The 16,327-nt window shown below is 36.1% G+C and overlaps 1 protein-coding gene across 1 annotated transcript; it reads right to left on the bottom strand.

The window, feature by feature from the left end:
- Window positions 1-1,679: 1,679 nt before the first annotated feature.
- Window positions 1,680-11,836, bottom strand: LOC146957029 (uncharacterized). Its single transcript, XM_085749995.1, has 21 exons — window positions 11,785-11,836; window positions 11,529-11,689; window positions 10,725-10,989; window positions 10,541-10,637; window positions 10,315-10,442; window positions 10,115-10,199; window positions 9,927-10,056; window positions 9,665-9,819; window positions 9,454-9,574; window positions 9,168-9,344; window positions 9,014-9,082; window positions 8,671-8,861; window positions 7,333-7,511; window positions 7,014-7,196; window positions 6,862-6,939; window positions 6,662-6,736; window positions 6,404-6,451; window positions 5,859-6,312; window positions 4,798-5,726; window positions 3,434-4,651; window positions 1,680-3,343 (listed from the first exon to the last, which is right to left on the bottom strand). Exons 1-21 carry the CDS (start codon window positions 11,834-11,836, stop codon window positions 1,680-1,682), a joined length of 6,459 nt encoding a protein of 2,152 aa, XP_085606121.1.
- Window positions 11,837-16,327: the final 4,491 nt, after the last annotated feature.

Raw genomic sequence — 16,327 nt, 5'->3', positions numbered from 1 at the left:
TAATCTGTCCCCGTGAGATTAACTCAGTTGGTAAGGACAATGCATAATATATGCAAGGTCCGAGGTTCGAACCCCAGACACCACCCAAAAAAAATTATATAATCTAAATCTTTTAGGCTTTGTTTGGGAGTTTGGAGGGGAGGGGAGGGGAGGGTTTTGGAAAAAAAAAAAAAAAAAAAAAGGAGCAAGTGGAAGAAATAAAAGACATTGGGAGGAGAGGGCTTTGGAGGTTAATTTTTTACTCATAATAAAAAATCCCTCTCATTTTGGGGAACTCAAAATTGTATTGGGGGAGGGTTTTGGGGGGGTTATGGAGGGTTTATATGAATTTTTCAAATCCAATCTATGTTGTTATTATATTCTTAAAATTAAGAGTATATTAATCATAAGTATTAGTTTATCATTCTCTAAAAAAATGTTCTTTCAAAAAATGTGAATTTTTTGTCCATTTTTCTATATATTTCCAACCCCTCAAAGCCCTCCCCTCCCCTCCCCTCCCCTCCAAACTCCCAAACAAAGCCTTAAAACTTATAAAACACCTGCAAACTTATCTCATCAAGGGCCTTGTGGTCTAGGAGGATCTCACCAAAGTTTGGAAAACACTCACATATGTGAAATCGTGAAATATCGTCTCTTGTATATGTATGTTGTCTCGATATTATACAAAACATTAGCTCACAAGTCCTGTTTGGTTGTCACGGGTAGAAAAACTGAGTTGGATACCTAACAATGGTCCTAACAAAGATATTCTTAGTTAAATGATCATCTTAATTTTTTGTCTGAAGAAAATGGAAAGAATGAATCCATCACTTATTTAAAAATTAAATCAGATTTTTATGTCCTCCAAGAATGGTCTTCACCAAAACGACAACTCAATTTTTCCATTATTTACGAACATAAATCTAAGGCTACGGTTCCAACATATTATCTAGTTTACTACACAAGATTTTGACATTTAAAAAACAAGCATAAAAATAAGAATACCCGATATAGTTGACATAATTCATTTCACATCAACGACAAGGATCAATCGTCAAAATAAAACATCGATCAAAACATACATAAAAAAATATATTCTATGCAACATCGCTCAAGTTTTAGCATAGTTATACCAGAGGACTTAAATCAATCATTATAAATCTTAGACACTTACAGCCGAACATACACACACTTATAGACTATTGTGGATAAGATATATCATAAGGATCAACTTCTATCGAGTTTTGATGAACACAAGGCCTGAAAAAAGAATATCACACATACATTAACATTTTATCTTATAGCAATAATACTCATGCCAAATATTCGAAAGACTTTAAAAAAAAATTGGGAGCAAAGAAAATTTGGTTAAATTTTTTTTTAACGAGTTGAGGTTTCGAGTTGAAATATAACCTTTTAAAAAAAATAAAAAATAACTCAAAATATCCACAAAAAAGATGGATTTTAACATAGCATAGTTATATGTAACTAGTTCGCTCACCCGTGCTATCGCACGGGACAAAAACGAACACATTTCATCTCCAGTAGTTGGATGTATGTTGATAAGGAATAGACATAAGAAACCAATTACATAAAAATACTTGAAATAGAGTATGTAATGATTACATGAAACATAAGAAACTGATTAGATGAAAGAAACTTCAACCACGATAGGAGCTTACAGTAAATAATAAAATAAATTATCGAACATTCTGAAACACTTCTTTGTAAACTACATTAGATGTTGTATCAATATCCTCCCCGTCATCGGACACCATCAATATTTTCAGTCCTTTCCTGGAAGTTACTCGAGACATAGCAACATAAAGCTGACCATGAGAAAACACAGGTTGTGGAAGATAAATCCCGACATGATTTAGTGACTGACCCTGACTTTTGTTGATGGTCATGGCAAACGAAAGAGCCAACGGAAACTGTCTTCGTTGAAAATTAAAAGGGATTTTCGTATCCGATGGAGTCAACGACAACCGAGGAATAAAAACCTTTTGTCCGGCAGTAGCTCCTGAAATGACTTCTGCCTCTAGAACATATGTCCCCATTTTAGTGATGATCAATCTTGTTCCATTGCATAAACCTAAATTCTGGTCAATGTTCCTCAACAACATGACAGGCACACCTACTTTCAAACGTAACTTGTGAGATGGTAGCCCAGAAGCAGTAATTGTGTTTAGAAATTCTGGAGTATAGATGTCGTCTGGACCACTGACAGTGTGATTGGCATTACCTGTAGAGTCACAACTCAAATAAGTTTTCTCCTCACCAGGAATGAGATCCAAAACATACGCATTGATTGAATCGACAATGGAATTTTTCGGAGCCAGTATCGCCCTGTCTTTGAAGAAAGATGGATCATTGATACTATTCAAAAGGTCGGGGTATGTGTGGTTTACAATCGCTGCAATTGGGTCCCCACTACTTGGAATAAGTAAATCTTTTGGCATATGTAACAATATATCAGCATCATTACTCTCACCTATGCTTCCATCGCCAATTCCTAAAAGCCATTCCGAGAATGCCCTTATTTCCTCCGCATTTGATGAGGAACTGCTGGACAGTAGCCGCATGTTTCTAGTCAATGTAAGTACTTCACAATGATCCCAAAGATACGAAGAGTTTATAGTAGCACGGATAATATCTTGCCTCGTTCCTTTAGGTACAACCGGAAGAATCTGGCGAAAATCTCCACCCAATACGACTACCTTTCCACCGAAAGGGATGTCCAGGCGTCCACTGTTGTAAGGCTGAAGAACGTCTCGGAAGGCACGATCAAGAGACTCAAAACAATGTTTGTGCAACATGGGTGCTTCGTCCCAAATGATTAACTTAGCTTTCGCTATCAAAGCTGCCAAATCACTGTCTGGAGTTATGTTGCATGATGAAGCCTCATGTATTGTCAACGGTATATGAAACCTTGAGTGTGCAGTTCTTCCTCCGGGAATAAGTAATGCAGCTATACCACTTGAAGCAACAGCAATGACAATCTCACCTTTTGATCTTAACGCAGATGCCAATGATCTCCATATATAGGTCTTTCCGGTCCCTCCATAACCATATAAAAAAAACAGGCCTGGTTTGTTTGCATGTACCCTTTCCAATATGGTATCATATATTCGTCTCTGCTCAGCTGTCATTGTTGACATCAATTTACGATGTTCTTCAGCCAAAAGATGCATGTCATAATTTAGCTCATCATGAATCAACCTGTTATTCATCTCTGGAGCTAATGCACGATCAGGGGCAGGCATCTCAGGGAATTCTTCCAAACTACTTCCATGACCCTGCAATAATATCTCAATCTCAGCCAAGGTATATGTCTTCAATTGCTCGGCATTTAGGACCAAATCTGCAAGTTTGACACAATGTATGGTTGTTGTTATAATATACTTCTATAAGAACAGGTTAATATATAAACACATAACAGCAAAAAAGGTACCTTCAAACTGCAGAATTCTTCTCTGGCGGTGTAATATGTCATCACTCAAATACTCCCAAGTGCTATTCCAAACGAAATCCGGCCTAGATATCTGCTTGGACACCAATAAAGTTACAAAAAGATGACGCAGAAATGTGCTTGTTCCCCAATGACTTGCTTCAACAATTCCATCTATGAATTCTTTGTCATCTTCAAGCAATCCCCGTGCATAGCAAGCTTCCTTAAACGTGTCCTTAACTACACCATCAACCGTTTTTATGTCCTCAAAAGAAGTAGGACCTTTCACATAATTCAACAGAGTCCTCAAGTAAAACATCTCACCACACCCAGGAGGGACAAAATTAATTCTTCCAACTGAGAATCCTCGTTTCCTTGGTGTCCATATATGTTTTCTTGCTTTCCAGACAAACTTCGCTGGGAACTGGCTGTACGTCAAATTCCTTGCCTCCGGATATTGCCTATTCGCATCCATCCATCCAAGAAACTTTGTTCGATGAATTATAGGGTTATTAATAACCTCTTCTAAGTCATCATCGTCACCGTATATTACACTTTGTTCATTCTCGAGATGCAAAGTAAGTCGCTCGACTGATGGATCTCTGTAGTTAATATCAAATGAAAAAATCCGCCATGCAGCCTCACACGCAGATAAATATCTGCAATCATAATACAACTTTATCTCGTCAACACAGCCAGCATGATTCCTCTGATCTTGGCCACTATAAAAAGTTACAGTCACGCGGTCATGGCCCTTGTTCACATATTTGAAAAGATACTTTATAGACCTTGTTTGATTACACCATTCAACATTTATATGGGCATTATACCTCAACAACAGAGTTCTGTTATACGGTACGACATACCTGTTGTCTACAAATGATTTTCCCTTTTCAATGTACACACCATTGTCTCTCCTTTTATAAACAGGATACCCTTCATCATCAATAATTGTCTGGTCAACAAATTTTTTAGGAAAGTGTTTTGTACACTTACCATTGTTCATGCATGGTGATTGCTCATTTTGCGGCCCACATGGCCCATGAATCATAAGGGAACATACAATATCAAATAACCTAGGCTCTTTGGTTTTATCCGGAATCTCAGCAGATATTATTTTATCAAGCTCATTTGCATTGTTGTACCGGTGGCCTGGTTGGAGAAATACCAATATGTGTGCATGTGGAAGACCGCGTTTCTGAAACTCAATAGTGTATATAACTGCATATAAAATGGAAAATGTTATTGATGGATTTTGCCAATATATAATTCACATGACAGGATGACACATCAACCAATTTTGTATAGATAATTGTGAAAATGATTTGTTTAAATAACTTATAAAATATGATTAAAATTGTGCTTACCCGATTTTACCTTCCCAAATACATCGCCTTTCTTTATGTATTTGATTAAATCATTAAGTTTAATCTTGAACAATCGAGTCACCAAGTCTGGTCTATCTTCTGGCTTGAGGTTAAACCTCTTTAAAAAGTCAACCAATTCTCGCCATTTGTGGTTGCAGGTGAAAGTAATAAATAAATTTGGATACCCTGCCCAAGCGCATATTGCCATAGCATCTTGATAATTTTGTATCATGTATCTCGCACCACCCACGAATGAGGAGGGCACGACAATTCGCTTCCCAGATGTAGTTGGATCGGTGTCCCCCCTTAGAACAGCCTCAGACAATCCTTTGTACATCGATGCTCTGAGTTCTTTTTGGTTTAGCCTAATATATAGAAGGCGTGAAGACTCTATTGTGCTAAAAGTATCAACCAAACATTGTTGAAGCAACCTCTTGGCAAACAGTATGGTAGATTGATCCATACATCGTTGCTGAATTCTATAAGCGACCCACTCCTTTTGTGAAATGAATTCCCTTTTTGTAGAATTCGGATCATGTTCCTCATTGAATAAAATATCTTTTCTAAAACCATCTTCTCCGCGTGGGAAAAGAAGAGGATACTGCAAAGGCAAATACGCTGGTTCAAACACTGATATCCGTTTCAGCAATCCAGATTGAGTCTCAACAACTAAATCCCTTTCAAAGTCTGCGGCATCAAAATCACCCACAATTAATGCTGCAACTTCTGAAGCGGTTGGAAGATTATACCGCCTACCATCACGACCTCTCTTCCCAAGAATTCGGAGTCTAACTTCTGGCTGCTCCGGACCTTCCACAATTTTGTCTCGAATGGTTCGATATGTTTGAACATATGGATTGTAATCATCGAGTGTGCTCCTTATAGTTTCAATGACTCTTGACTTCAAATCAAGATTTCCTTCAGCCATGCTGCATCATGAATGAACTACATATTATATCACTTTTAATAGTTGCTGATGGTGACCAAATTAAATATTGCATACACACTTAATGTATATTAATATATTGCCACTTCTACAATTGAAATTAGGATCAACTAACCTCACAGCTGACATTCTGTTCGCTACCTCATTGTCAGTATCATATATGTAAAGTTGTGCGAATTTAGGTTGATTACCACTTAGAGGCAGAAGACTTCCAATTTGATGATAATTTTCACCATTCATTACAAAAATCGGAGGTGCATTGCCATTATTCATCGTATTTATAACCTTCCCACCCATTGAAGTGAATGCAAACATGCTATTAAATGAGCGGATATTCTCGAGGAAGAATTTCCCTATCTTGTCATGTTTATGATATAGATTGTACAATGGCTGAGGAAGTCTGGGATACGGAGGTATAACAACCCTGCCATTTAAGCAACATAGACTAAACTTCGGGACCCTTGGCCTACAATGCTTGACAGTCCGCTCCTCATACCACATCATCGCACCACACTTTTCACATACATAAGACGGCTCTCCAACATCTAGATATTCGTTGTCATCAATTCCTGTAAATAATAACTCATTTCGATGATATACATTTGTTTATAGTTTAAATAAGCCAGTAATTATAAATATTTTTAATTAAAGAAATTATACCAGACAGTACTTCCTCGCACATCTCTGTCTCATCTTCAGTTTCGACATCTATATAAAGTATATTAACGCAATAAGAAAGTTGATCGCATTCATTTAGAGGTATAAGTTTTGACAAATGAAAATTACGACAACATAATGTATTTTACACATCATACGGGGGATTCAACATTTCGATAGTTACAACAAACGATCAATAGAACTTTATGTTAATAAGGTTGAAAACTTATAGAATGATGATAGTAATAAACGTAATCTTACCTGAATTCAAGGGGACATCGGAATCTTCAAGATTATCTTCGCACATCATGTCTGCGGCTGAAACGTTCTCATTACCTATATACGTTGAACATATGAACCTTTTATATCCAACTATAATACTATTGAACTTGTAACAACACAACTTATAAATTTTACAATTGAATCCAATAATACAAATTAATAATTAAATAAAAACATACCTCTATTACAATACATATATGGATCTTGAGTGCTTGCTGCCACTGACCTATGATGTAAGCTAACGTCTGACTCGACACCTATTAAGAAAAATTGTGTTTTAAAGCTAACATAAAAAACTCATAATGATTTTAGTTCAATTCTGCAGCAGTACCTTCAAAGTATATTGCATTTATTTCAATAGGAACTACATTAGTGTTCTCAAGCACATGACGTTTTCTGTGAGAATGAGTGATGAGTGTCCCATTTTTTAGGGTGTATTTTCCTGGCCCCAAACCACCATCCTGCTTACGTGAGTTACAGTCATGCTCTCCTCTGTTTGCCTGTGTCGGAACACCTGAGAAATGTTTTGTAATCAGACACAGATTATAAATATTGTGATCATAATATGAACAACTACATAACATCATAAAACAACTTAATGTGCGACCTTCAGGTGGAATAACATTCCAGTTAGATAGAAAGTTGTTTACCTTTGGTAACGTCAGACAATGGGCTTCTCCCAGACAGTTCAATAGAAGAAGTGTGGCGTCCATCTAACAGGTTCTTGTTCTGAATTGTTGTGGTGGGAGTGTGAGTTGAAGGTCGTTTTTTCAATGAAGATGAACCATCTACTGCAATAGAATTTGGTTGCATCTGTGTCAACGTTTCCCTAAAATACAAAATTAAATATGAACAGAAAAGCGAACCGGACTTACTGTTAGAAATGTTAGATAAGGGAACTCTAGCAACTCCAAGAGAACAACGATGAGGATCGTTGTTATGGGGGGTATCCGTCTCTGCCCGAGATCTTTTGGATTTCCTTTTCATAGTATGTGTTTATTAATCCCTTTTAACATTACATTCTACTTGCTATAAGATGGAAAAAATGCTATAACCATGAGTGTATATATACTATAAACATGCCTACTATGTATGTGCTACGTTATTTGGTGGAGGTGAGTACCCTTCATAAATATTATAACCATCACATTCCATTAAATTCTGACTGCATAGACTTATGGGTTTTGCCTTACCAAATCCATTCAAAATGTCAAAATTAACAGCCGCCTAAGCTCTTCTATTAGCTATATAAAATGCCTTGATTGGTGTGCACTAACTATGACATCTAATTTATTGGCAAACACAACTGAAGACTTTGCATCATGAGCTGTATATCTCAATCTACCCAACTAAGTGTGTATGTGGAATATTCATGCCAACCTTAAGACTTTTGTTATCTTTTTTATTTTACACAATTGCATTTTAGAGAAATGTCTTCCCTCCCTTTTCCACCAAAAAGATTTTATAACCGCTACTGAATAAATAAACCACATTTAGGTCCCCAATAGAATTTGACATATATGTATGTCACACAGAATTTTTTTTAAAGTTATAGGGGGTGAGAAACCTATAAAACCGATTAGAAATTCATTTAACATTGGGTTTAAAACAGCCATTTATATTAGAGAATACAATGTATACTATGATGTCAAGGGAGAGAGATGTTGAAGGATATGTCTAATAGAAAACTTGTTAAATAAGACATAATAACAGGTTGAAAGTTCATTCATTCACTCATAACATAAAAGAGACAATCTCACAATTTCATTAAGAACTGGTCCACATCTGGAGTGCATAGCACTACCATGACATTTATTCACAACATACACGTTCATTGATACGGGGAAGACAATACGAAAGTAACTTCATAGTTCATTATACATGACAATACACATTCACAACCAACACACAACCGAATAAAACATATAAAAAAGACGGAGATGTCCCTAAGACACACACTGATAACTAGTCTGAAATGATCAGTTTACTTTGCATTTTCTGACTGCATACAAATCATCTTTGCCTCTTTCGTGGCAGATGCTTCGCCCAGCTCGAATGTCATGGAGTCGAGACTCTCAATATCTTCGACAGTCCTTTTTCCCAGTGATTTGCTTGTTGGAGTATCAGATGTTTCATTAGCATCGTCTTTGATGTTTGAATCAGCACCTTCAATCACATCCTAAAAAGTACATGATAATTACATGTTATATTTTCCATTCCAATTTTAGTTACATACATGTCGGTAATAAAAATTCACTTATATAAAAAAATAGTCTTCAAGTAGAAAACTTGTAAATGTGTGTGTGTGTGTGTATATATATGTATATCTACCGTAGGAGTGTCATCAGCAATCTCAGCCGCAGCACCAACGCCCATTGATTCGCCTCCATCATTAGCCAACTGAAATGACATTTTTCGAAATGGCAATAATAAGTAGTTAAATTTTGTTGATATATATATAGTAATCATCATCTTGTCAACTTACAGTCAGACCATGCAGTGTTAAGAAATTGTTGATGATCTCTTCATCGAAGGTTAATTTCTTGACAGTGAAGCTTCTCCAATTGCGAAACAAATTTGCATCACTCACTTCCACCTTAAACAAAGCTCGTTTGTCGACAAATGTGTTAAGTTCAGATGGATAGGGAGCCACATCATTTCTCTACACGCATAAGAATATAAGTATTAGCATATATTTTTCTGTGTTCCTAATTTCAGATATCGACTATCTCATATTATTAGGTAGAGGACATGATGGAAATAGTTCATACATTGGCATGTCCATCCAGCAATTCTTGGACAGTTCGACCTAAGACTTGTGACGCAACTCTATCAAACAAAATAAATGTTGTCGACCCAGTATTATCTATCACTTGTACGTGAACTTTGAACCTGAAATAACATTGAAAGAACTCGCGGAAATCAAATTATATGAATGATCCACACATACAACGTAACTAACAACCAGCGATGGTTACTTGCCTAGGAACAGCTGTTCTGGGCATCCGGCATTTATCACAATACATGTTCCCCCCAGCAACGGTCACCCTTGATGCACATTTGGTGCATGCTTGATAGAACCATCCAAGGTCAGTTTCAATTTCACATGTTCTTGCAAGCACAGACCCAGCACATTTCTAAAGAATCATCATTACATAGGTATTAGTTAAAACCTGCGGAATTATCCCTTTAATAAGCTACGACAAAACTGGAAGCATATAGTGTTATCTAAACAAAATGTAACCTCATTGGCTTCTATGAGATCTTCAATTGTCATTCTTTGTGTCTGCAACAAATCTTGAGCTAGAGTTAGCAAGGTCGGAGCAGTCATTTGACTGACAACTTGTGTTAATGCAACATCAGTTTCATTCAACCTGCAAAAGGATGAAAATGTTATTCACTTTCCATATGAAAGGGTAATTCAATTAATACTTCTTTTTATATTCTTCAACATCCGGTAAATCAGCATTCAACAACAACTTAGTACCATAAAACGCATTAGACACTCCCATAGCACCTAATGAAGACAATCAAATGGTCAGCTACCTAACATAGGCTTCAATGATTAAAACTACATTGACATAATATCACTCCCCTCCTTCCTTCCATACAATGCATAAACAAAAACGCACCAAAAAACTTTTTCAGCTTGCATAGTTGAAGTATCATGATGACAGGCTGTGCTGAATCATGTGTGTCCAGAAACTGTTGCATCCTTTCTGCATAGTTAGCCCATAAGGTACAGTGCACTCTATTACTCCTGAATGGACATTCATTGTGTTCTCATTAGTGACTCTTTTACAGATCAAATAACTATACTAAATAATGTACTAATTCTGTCCAAACAACTTAGCGTACTCCAAATCTTCGAGGGTGATGTCCATGACTTTACTCTTTTTGCCATTCTTCTCTGTTTCTTTGATTGAGTCCTTCTCAACTACATGTCCAATGACATCTACATTGCCCAACAATACATTTATGCATAGTCAGCAATTCAAGATATACACATGCTTCTGACATGAAAGTTAAATTGTTTGTTTACCAAGCAACCTGTCCTCTCTGGTAGCAGACTGAATCTCCAAGAAGGGTACAAAGCTGAAATGGGCTTTAGGGATGGTGCCAGATGAGACCCTCCAGACCTTTGTACATCCCATGAAATTAAGCTTATACTTGTGATTAGTACTCTTATAAGCATGATCATTAGATCCAACCATAAACTGCTCAAAAACATAGGTTGAACCCTCCTCTAGATCCTCCTTGAACTGGCTTATAAGGTTCTTCCTTATGCTAGCATGAATCTTCCCACACTATATAAGACGACAACAAATTTCCACAACCAACATAGTAAATTTATATTAAGAATCGTTAAAACATAAATCTAGTAGTGGTAGCTCCTGCTCCCAGCAATGGTTTATAAGGTTTTAACTAAATACCATGAGTCTTCACACACTATATAATATGTTGTAAAATTTAAGCACTATTGTTAAAATGTGAATCTAACATGCTATGTTTGAATAATCTACAGTTATGTCAATCTAGCATATAAGTGTAAACAGAACATATCACAACCAATTCAATTATCATGGTCAATCACAAACAGACTTTACATTATAGTAAACAATAATCAGTAGTAACTACTCTGTACATCTTTTATTCAGGCTCAAAAACATGATTGACAATAACAAAATTCAAAATCATTCACATCCTGTTTATATCAATCGTTATTAATGGTAGGAGAAATAATACTTCCATTCTCTAGATCTGATTAACCTAACACTAAACAATTAATTACATCATAGTGACTGAAATTATGCAGTTAAAGGTATGGTTTAGAAACTAAAAGCACCTTTTCATCCAGAAGCAGCATGTGAAGACTACCTTCCTCTGCAGCATTACCTCGATCAGGTACACTCCATAAGTGAATGATCCTAGCAGTCACCGCCAACTCAATCTTCCCACACTTGATATTCGAAATTGCGGTCATCTTAGGTGCAACCACTGAAAGAGCTAAAGATAACATGTACAATTAAAAAATTGAAAGAGAAAAAGCATATGTTAAGTGGTTATAAAACGCTGAACATTGCTGGGACGAACACGCAAACCAACGTGTTCTTTCAAATTGTGAACTAAGATGTTCTCACCTCTGTTAGCCATGATGATGAAGAGTTAATACTAAACAATGTTATAATGTTTTTATAGAAGTCCTCAAGTCTCACTGAAATCAGGGGTAAACACATTTATAGGGAACTAAGTAGAAACGGCTGGTTTTCGTTGTTTATGCACAATTAGTTTAACTCCCCATCTTAACTATATGCTTAGATTAATGTTAATTTCAAAAACCATAGTCAAAGTTCAGTGGTTGAGTGCATGAGTTGATGAAGTCATAAAAACAGAGAACATAATCATGACACAATTTTTTTCTTACAAATGGCAGCAGGTTTGGTGATGCTATCACACCAAAAGCACCCTTGGTCGGTCAAGTTTGACATCCCAATACACGCTATGAAGACAATTGGATAGCTGCTTGTGTGTGACAACATAAGGAAATGGTGTCCACATGCTAACAGAATCCAAAGGCAACTATTTTTCAACGACATGTATATTGCTGGAAGGCTTAGATAGGATGGCAATGTATTAAGTTTCAAGTAACTCTGTTTACTCTATGTATCAGAGACCAAAATTTCAAAAAAAATCATGAAGGGAATTGATATACACAATATTCATTCATTCCATGGTGACAAAGTAATCCAAACTTAGTACTTGTATAAACCCTTCTACCACATGTTTGATAATGATGCAGGCAAGTTGCACAATTCGCCAAACCAAATTGATATGTATTGTGTGTAAATTGGCCCTTAATAAGTTTAAATTCATGTGACTCAATGTTATTAAAGTGTTGAGGTCGTGAAAATCTATTGAGGTCGTGAAAATCTGTTTAAATTCATCTCCTAAAAATTCTTGGTGTTATTGATCAATGTTATTAAAGTTTAAATTCCATGGTGACACAATTCTGTTGAGGTCGTGAGCTGCAAACAGGCAACAACTTGTGCAATAAGAATACTGATATCAATCAATTAGAGTGCTAATAAGAGCTTTATCTACACTTTAATAACTTCAATAAGTTATTAAAGTGTACATAATATGGTTTTCTATGATGTGCATCTTATCACAACATGTGAAAATAACTATAACTGCCATAATTTTTCCTCTATTGATAAGGGTCAAACACATCTTATGAAAGCATAGATAAGAGCATGTTACATTTTATAGATATATGGTTAGATAGCATCAATTAATAGACCATTTACAGCACATTTGATCAGCCAACCCTTACAAAACACCAGCGATTATAAATAGCTCAGATGACTATGAAAGAAGTCCAATACTTGAGCACTAACATAAAAAGCAGTATGAATTTTTAGAAAAGATGTCACTGCACTAATCAAACAAAACAGTTTGGAAAATAGGATACATCTACTTCTGCACCATTCCTTTTTTAGGAACCACAATAACAAAAGCATGGCATATTTGAGAAGGCGATGAACTTAACAAAGAAACTAACATTCCATAACTTAATCCATTGATAATGACAACATACTAAAGTGCATTTGGATTTCCTCCTACCAACAAACACTCCCAACTATTACTAAATAATAAGCATACGACCAATAACCTCCAACTTACACACACAAAGAACCATACAAACTAAATTACCTACAAATACAAACACATTGTCCACATAAATCAAACAACATAAACACATTAAACGAAAGGGCTGCAAGCTCAATCATTTAGTAGTCCAATTTTGCTTCCACAACAATCACCAGAATCACTAATCAGAAGATGCAGTTGTTGACGGGAGTCCGAGTAAAATAGTGGTTAATCTGATACACATATCGCTCATTAATAGTTGCCCTCGCAGGCCGAATGTATGTCGCATAAATGTTTTGCAGAGGAACATATTTGAGGTACATAACACAACTGCCCTTTTCACCTAATAGGCCAAGCTTCACAGCATGACCGGCCTGAAACTTACGCAATGCACAAATTGCTCTCCAATCACCGCCGATCTTACAGACCATCCGATTTTCTTCCTCCACACACTGTATAGTGCACCTCCAATTGAATCTGCTCTGGTCTACAACAGTTATGATAGCATTGTTTTCCACGAATGCAGCGCGGCAAAGATTACTCCATGGCATCGTCTGAATGACATTGAAACACATCAAACAATAAGTCTCTTAACATTTATTCATCCACTCAACTAAAACCAATCAATTACTAAAATTAGCATACCAGATATCCAGCTTGAATATCTGCAGAACTCAGAACATGAACAGCACTACAACGAAACCTGAATAGCTTTTGTTCATCGCGCAAATGCATCAGCCTTCTTATATACGGTGGGTTGCTTGCAGGGCAAGGAATCTCTACTCCTGATCGGTTTCGTATGCTCGTGAGCATAAGGTTTGGCTCTACATATGTAAGTTTAATCCATGCAACCTTATCAATCTTGTACATATTTACCAACTCCATCCAACCATCCCTGATATAAACCTTGCCATTCTTCCTTTCCACACGTACCTCGATCATATTGTTGTTGCCATCGCGCAACATAACTGCGTCATCAATGTGCAGTCCATACTCTTTCACAAAACACGTTGGCATCCTTGCCTTTTCCTATTAAACACAACGATCCAATCATTTCATAATTATATGCAAAATAATTTCATGAAAATAATAGACAACACAACATTAAAATAACATTCGTAATTTCAATACCTTTTTTTTGATAAAATGACTCATTTGTCACCACGAAATAATATCCGATACAGTATTCTTAGAAAAGGGATATAAGATATACGGTCTCATAAATCATACAACTCTGTTTCATTTAAACTGGTGAGATTATATAGTTCATCATCATCTATGGGAACTCAGCGCTTTTACAATTGTTTACTGCTGATTAGAATTTGTTATGATAATATAGTACTATAATTATTGTACATAGTTTTAATATCTAAGAATCAATTGCTCATTTGTGAAATTTGAAAAGGTTGATACCAATTTGCAAAAGTTTATCTTACAAACATATGCACAACAACCTTGTTGCAATAAAATGCTAGGACAATGATGGCAGAATTTTTTTTGCAATTACAAAGATGATTAAACATGACTATCTTATAAAACCCACTAACATTTCAGTTTTTTTTAATAATCAGACGCAGATAACACAATTTACTACCATGTCAAATAAACTAAAACAAATCATACAAAATGATGTCAATTACTTCGGGAAAACTAATTGAAACTGTTAACAACTTCAAATATTGCTTACAGTTGTGATCTCAAATTCCACATTATAGGTGTTGAGCTTCAACATGTCCCTCCGCACACGCTCAACTTCAACGCTAATTGCAGTTCCTATGCAACATTGGATATTTTAAATTTTAGTAAAACACATATGAAAAAAAATTACAACTTCATGGCATTGTAAACTTTTTGCTACAAAACTTTACCTCTTAGACAGAACAACGCTTCCCCAGACTTCTTGGAGATAACTCTTGTCATGGGAGTGAGTATCTCCTTTGGCTTTGTAGGTCCAGAAACTAGCCTCACATAGACAGTCTTATTGTCTGACTCGTGAGCAACCAAAATCTCCAATGTTTGTCCAACAACATAATTCCTTGCCCTGCACATCGTCCCCCACTCCCCTCCTATCGTGCAAACTTGATTATGCTCTCTAGGACCTATCTTCAAAGTACACCTCCAATAAAAACCCACGTAATCAACAAAAGTTATAGCTGTATCATAAGCAGGCATTGTGTCCTTACAAAACCCTGTCCAAGGCAAAACCTGCATGCAAATATGAACCAATGTCAATCATAAATTTTGTTCTTAAATGAAACGTCTACAATTTTTTTGATGACATATACCATATAACCACAGTGAACATCAGATGCAGTCAAAGTCCACATCATTGAGTTGCAAAAAGGCCTTGCTTGATTCTCGCATAGACGACGATCCAATCTTGCTCTGATGGGGAGATTGTGTTTAGGGTAGTCAATCTCTTCATCAAGTCTATCATATAATGCCATGGACATAAGTTTTGGATTCTCAACAGTTATAATCACCCATGCACCAAGATCAATTCTGTAAAAGTCTTTCAACCCATACCATCCACTCTTAAAATACAACTTGTTTTTTGGTCGTCTTTCCACATGAACCTCAAACTCATTAAAATTTGGATCGCGCAGAACAATATAATCAGCAAGATGCATTCCAAACTCCTTAGCCATGCATGTTGGCATCCTTCCTGCAGCCTGCATGATAAAAAAGGAGAAGTCAAACCTAAACAAAGCAAAACTATATACATGCATGCCAAATACACATCACTTTATCAAATGTGTTAACGACAAATACACAACTCATACATTTGTTACATCAAATTCACATAGGTATGTCCTCATCACAGCAGAATCACTCCTCAAAGAGTCACTTGAACAGCCAATATCTGTAAATAATCATTAACAAACATTATAATCAACCATGCAGATTTGTCTATAACTTAACAAATATATAGCAAAATTGTTTTGGGAGAAAATGTTTCACCACCTCTCAAATTCAACATAGCTTCAGCTGCAG

The sequence above is a fragment of the Medicago sativa genome, chromosome 1 (assembly GCF_051527215.1).
Source record: "Medicago sativa cultivar Bolivia chromosome 1, Bolivia_mono, whole genome shotgun sequence".
NCBI lineage: Eukaryota > Viridiplantae > Streptophyta > Magnoliopsida > Fabales > Fabaceae > Medicago > Medicago sativa.
The sequence above is the reverse complement of the archived record's forward strand: the minus strand, read 5'-3'. Positions and strand labels throughout refer to the sequence as shown.